Below are 4,835 nucleotides of genomic sequence, written 5' to 3'. Positions count from 1 at the left end.
AAATGACTAGAGGACGCTAACCTGAATAGCTGTTTACAGAAGAACTAATGTTCAGCTGATTGTGGTCTGACTGTGGTTGCACAAGATGACATTCAACTGACGCTTTCTGTAGGCTAGAAAAAAAGAGCAACAGAACCTTGTGAAGCAATTTAAAGAAATGAAATTATATGTTGTACTATAGCAACTCATAACAGTCTTGCATAGGTTAGTTTTTCTGCTTCTTATCATCACTGTAGAATCATGTCTCCACAGTTTGTTGTGTTTTTGAATGCAGAAATTCGTTTCTGTATTTTTGGGTTTAAACCAGTCAGCATTTTCACATTCCACCTTATCATGCAGATCAGAAAATTGCAGAGAATTCATCAAAAAAGGGGAAGGAGCATAACGGAAACATGAATTTTAGTGACGCCACACACACGTATCATCCGTGACAGAGTATTATGTTACAGAGGAGTTGAAATGTGTTGTAATGGAACATTTCTTTCAACCCTAATTGTGTGCCGTATTTGTCCTCTTTTTCTTTTACCCATATCAGTTTTTTTTTGTGTTGTATTTCTGTCATGTTTATCTGCATTTTAACCATTAAGTGCACCTCTGAGTAGAATAAAACAGTGCATTGTGTATGTTTATAGAAACAAGTTTTGCTCTGTTTAATTTTTTTTCCCCCAAAGGAACTTTGTCACTCAGTTGTTGTGAAGCATTCGTCTTTGCAATATGTACACACAATGTTTTTCCTCAAATGATTATTATTAAATGCAATTTAAAGCAATAAAATGCATCAGTACCACTACTGAAAATTATTTTTAGTTTATATTCTTGCCTAACAGTTCTGTCAAATCGCATTACAATAATATGACATTAAAAAAGAAGAACAATATCTGCTGATTCAAATATAGCTGGACAGACATCATCCTTCTCTGTTCCAGTTACAAACAAGTCTTCCATGACACTTTTTAAATTTAAAAAGTTTAAAGACCAATGACTGCATCAAACATTGTGTAAAATTGCTTACACAACATTGCTAAGGAAAAGGCTTGTCACACAGCACTTTGCAATCATTTCCTGGCTATAAGGGATACAAAAATAGACGAGCTGAATCACATCTTGTGTAGCAGATCAGCACTTCACAACCAGAAATTCAAAGAGGTATTTATTGTTTATTTTCATAGATTTGTAACATGATTATAGTTACACTTATGTATTACTACAAGGTGTAAAGGAAAAAACAAGGAAAAGAAAAAAATCATCATCCTTTCTTTCTTCTGAGGAACAATTTGAGGGAAACAAAAAAATAAATAATAATATTCCCAAAACAACACTGGAACCCATTGACTTTCTTTATATGGACAAAAATTTTTTACATTTTTTCCAAATATATTCTTTCATGTTCCACAGAATAAAGAAAATCTTACAGGTTTGGAATGACTTTAGAGTGAATAAATTATGACAGAATTGTCATTTTTGATGAACTTTCCTTTTAAAACTTTCTTTTAAGAAGTAGAACTTTACGAAATGCCTTGAAATATCCTAATGTCCTCACAATTGCATCGTAACAATGTAACATTGCAATGTTTGACTCTTTAAAATGACATTCAGCAAATAACATGATTCGACTCTTAGGGTGCGTTCACACTTGTAGTTTGGTTCGTTTGCTTCATTTGGTCCGGACCAAAAAGAAAAATGATACATTTGGTCCTGGTCCGCTTAGCGTTCACATTGGCATACTGTACAAAATTATAAACGCAACACTTTTGTTTTTGCTCCCATTTTTCATGAGCTGAACTCAAAGATCTAAGACTTTTTCTATGTACACAAAAGGCCTATTTCTCTCAAATATTGTTCACAAATCTGTCTAAATCTGTGTTAGTGAGCACTTCTCCTTTGCCGAAATAATCCATCCCTCTCACAGGTGTGGCATATCAAGATGCTGATTAGACAGCATGATTATGGCACAGGTGTGCCTTAGGCTGGCCACAATAAAAGGCCACTCTAAAATGTGCAGTTTTACTGTATTGGGGGGTCCGGGGGGGTCCAAAAACCAGTCAGTATCTGGTGTGACCACCATTTGCCTCACGCATATATCGTGACGGAACTCACCGAACACCCCAAACAAAAGGTGCGTTAGACTTAAAGCGTCGCTGCGGGTGTATGATATCAAAGCACCCATTAACCGATCGGTCCTCTCAGCGCCGCTTTAAGTCGAACACACCTAATGCCGTCTGCTGGACTAAGTGCACTCATTCTTGAGTGTACATATAATTTTATTTTCACCACCTGCAAACTCACAAGGACCTCATAAAAGGCACTTTACCTCATCGTTACTCCATGTTTGCCCTCTGCTCATTTTGTTTTGGTTACACCGCGTCGTCAAATCATGTCGCATAGCGTCGCATCTTGTCATTACTTCCTGTTTTTGGTTCGTTTAGAAGTATTTGGTCCATGTAGCGTTCATATATCATTCGAACCGCACCAGAGTTCGCTTGGAAGCGGACCGAGACCCATCTTTTCAGCGGTCTCGGTCCGCTTGTTTGGTGCGCACCAGGGTTCGGATGGCAGCGTTCACTCATGCTCAAATAAACCACACTAGAGCAATCGCACCAGGGTTCGTTTTAATCGAACCAAACATGACTAGTGTGAACGCACCCTTAAATAACCACTAGACTCTGCTTTGTGGGTTTTTGCTTTGAGTTACTTTGCACATTTTCTGTTATTTTTCTCTTTCTCATTTCACAGCTGAAATGGAGGAAGGTGACTACATTTTTCCTGATTACTCTGATAATGATACCGACTGGTGTGAGGGGGTTACAAACTGCACCCCTTTTGTGCTCCCCACTGTAACGCCACTGTCCAGGATAGGTTCCCGACACTGGATCGCTCTGGTCTGCTACCTCATTGTGTTCCTGTTGGGCGTCCCCGGGAATGCTCTGGTGGTGTGGGTGACCGCGTTCCGAATGCCAAACTCTGTGAACGCACAGTGGTTTCTGAATCTGGCCATCGCGGATCTGTTGTGCTGCTTATCGTTGCCTCTCCTCATGGTGCCGCTCGCCCAGGACCAGCACTGGCCTTATGGTGCTTTAGCTTGCAAATTACTCAGTGGTTTGTTATACATGATGATGTACTGCAGCGTTCTGCTCCTGGTCGTGATCAGCTTGGACCGTTTCCTACTGGTGACCAAACCGGTGTGGTGCCAGAACCACAGGAACACGAGGCAGGCCCGCTGCGTCTGTTTGGTCGTCTGGATTCTCGCTCTCCTGGCTGGTTCTCCTCAGTTTGCTCACATGGAGATGCGTGAAGTGAGCAAGACTAAAACATTGTGCAATGGTAAATACAGTGACTCAGGTCATGCATGGTCCGTAACTCTTACCCGCTGTTTTCTGTCTTTTCTGCTGCCTTTCCTGATCATCTGCATCAGCCATTGGAAGGTTTTCATCACGATGAGCTCTGGGCGAGGACAAAGAGGCAGCGACAAGTCGGCCCGGACGCTTCGTGTCATCCTGGCATTGGTGCTCAGCTTCTTCCTGTGCTGGATTCCTTTGAACATTGTGGATATTCTGCTGTTAACGACGCAAGGACAATCAGAAATCATTACAGTCAACCTGCGTCTAGCCCATGTGCTGACACTCTGCTTGGCTTACATTAACAGCTGTCTGAACCCGCTGCTCTACGTATGTCTTGGCCGCGGTTTTAAGAAAAATCTGATTAGCTCACTGCGGAGTGTGCTTCACTTCGCATCCGAGGCACCACCCCATGGAATCAGCATGACTGCGAGCAGTAAGTCAACTACTGACGGGTTCAGAGAGAAGCCCTTATGAAATCTTCGCGTGGAGATATGGATCGAAATCTTTGTCTGCAAATACCACTCTCGGGAAATTATTTGTAGGCTTAAAGAAACGTTTTTCATAAAATGTATGGATCCCTAGTAGACACGCTGCACATCAAAGATGTACAAACTTGGTCACCAATATTGTTCTATTATATTAGCGATAATCATTTTAAACATCCGTAACATTCTCACTCAATTTTTGCAAACACCAATTCATAGCCAGTTCCTGTCATAGCTAAGCAGAGACAGCAGTGCACACTCGTTTTCGCCATCTTAATTAATCCAATTTGATTTCAGATTCTGGAAGTTGTGTTTATTTGAACATTAAACGTTGCATTCCTATTCACATATTTGTTTAAATGTGCATTACATATATTGCGAACAAAACTTTAAGAGTATGAGGCAGAGAAAGCCACTGTCATTTATGTCGGAAGAGATATAATTAGTAAAATTTGGAAATTACTCCGTGAAAAACTTCTCCGCTCAGTTCATAAGACAGAAAAAAATACAAGTAAACACGCATTAAGGTGTGATCACATTACCAAAACTGCAGTGAAATTTTAAGAACAAAATTCCTTTGTCTCTTTTCAAAAGTGTAGAGATGTAAGAAGCATAGAAGTCACTTTCAAACCAAGCAGGTCTGTTGCTCAACATGGTGATTTCACATGACCAACTTGAAACGAAGCGACTAATGCCAAGTTCACACTGCACGATTTTAGCCCCGATTTTCACTCGCCGACAGGTTTTGCGAAATCACCGTTAAATGCCCGAAATCAGAGGCAAATCAGTGCTCGTTCACACGAGTGACAATCACGCAGTGTGAATTATCAAAGACGCGATCTGAGAGAATCGCAGACGTCCGTGAAATATTTGGCATGCTAAATATCTGGACCTGTCGGCGATTCAAAATCCTGCTGTGTGAAATTTGTTCTGACTGAAAAGTACATCGGCGATGACCTACAGCCAATGAGAGACCAAGATACAGGGCAGCGGGAAGTTCGGGGAGGAGTTC

At 40.9% G+C, this 4,835-nt stretch overlaps 1 protein-coding gene across 1 annotated transcript; it reads left to right on the top strand.

The window, feature by feature from the left end:
* The first annotated feature begins 1,072 nt into the window (after positions 1–1,072).
* LOC107717611 (C5a anaphylatoxin chemotactic receptor 1-like) lies at positions 1,073–4,086 on the top strand. The gene is made up of 2 exons (XM_016524417.1): positions 1,073–1,146; positions 2,734–4,086. Exon 2 carries the CDS (start codon positions 2,739–2,741, stop codon positions 3,810–3,812), a length of 1,074 nt encoding a protein of 357 aa, XP_016379903.1. The 5' UTR covers positions 1,073–1,146; positions 2,734–2,738; the 3' UTR covers positions 3,813–4,086.
* The last annotated feature ends 749 nt before the right edge of the window (positions 4,087–4,835 follow it).

This window comes from Sinocyclocheilus rhinocerous, unplaced genomic scaffold (assembly GCF_001515625.1).
Source record: "Sinocyclocheilus rhinocerous isolate Xijiao unplaced genomic scaffold, SAMN03320098_v1.1 scaffold240, whole genome shotgun sequence".
In the NCBI taxonomy this organism is placed as follows: Eukaryota; Metazoa; Chordata; class Actinopteri; order Cypriniformes; family Cyprinidae; genus Sinocyclocheilus; species Sinocyclocheilus rhinocerous.
Note: the sequence above shows the minus strand (reverse complement) of the source record. Positions and strands in the feature narration are given on the sequence as shown.

Coding starts and splice junctions, on each gene's coding strand:
- LOC107717611 (XM_016524417.1), top strand. CDS start 2,739: ATGGAGGAAGGTGACTACATTTTTCCTGATTACTCTGATAATGATACC.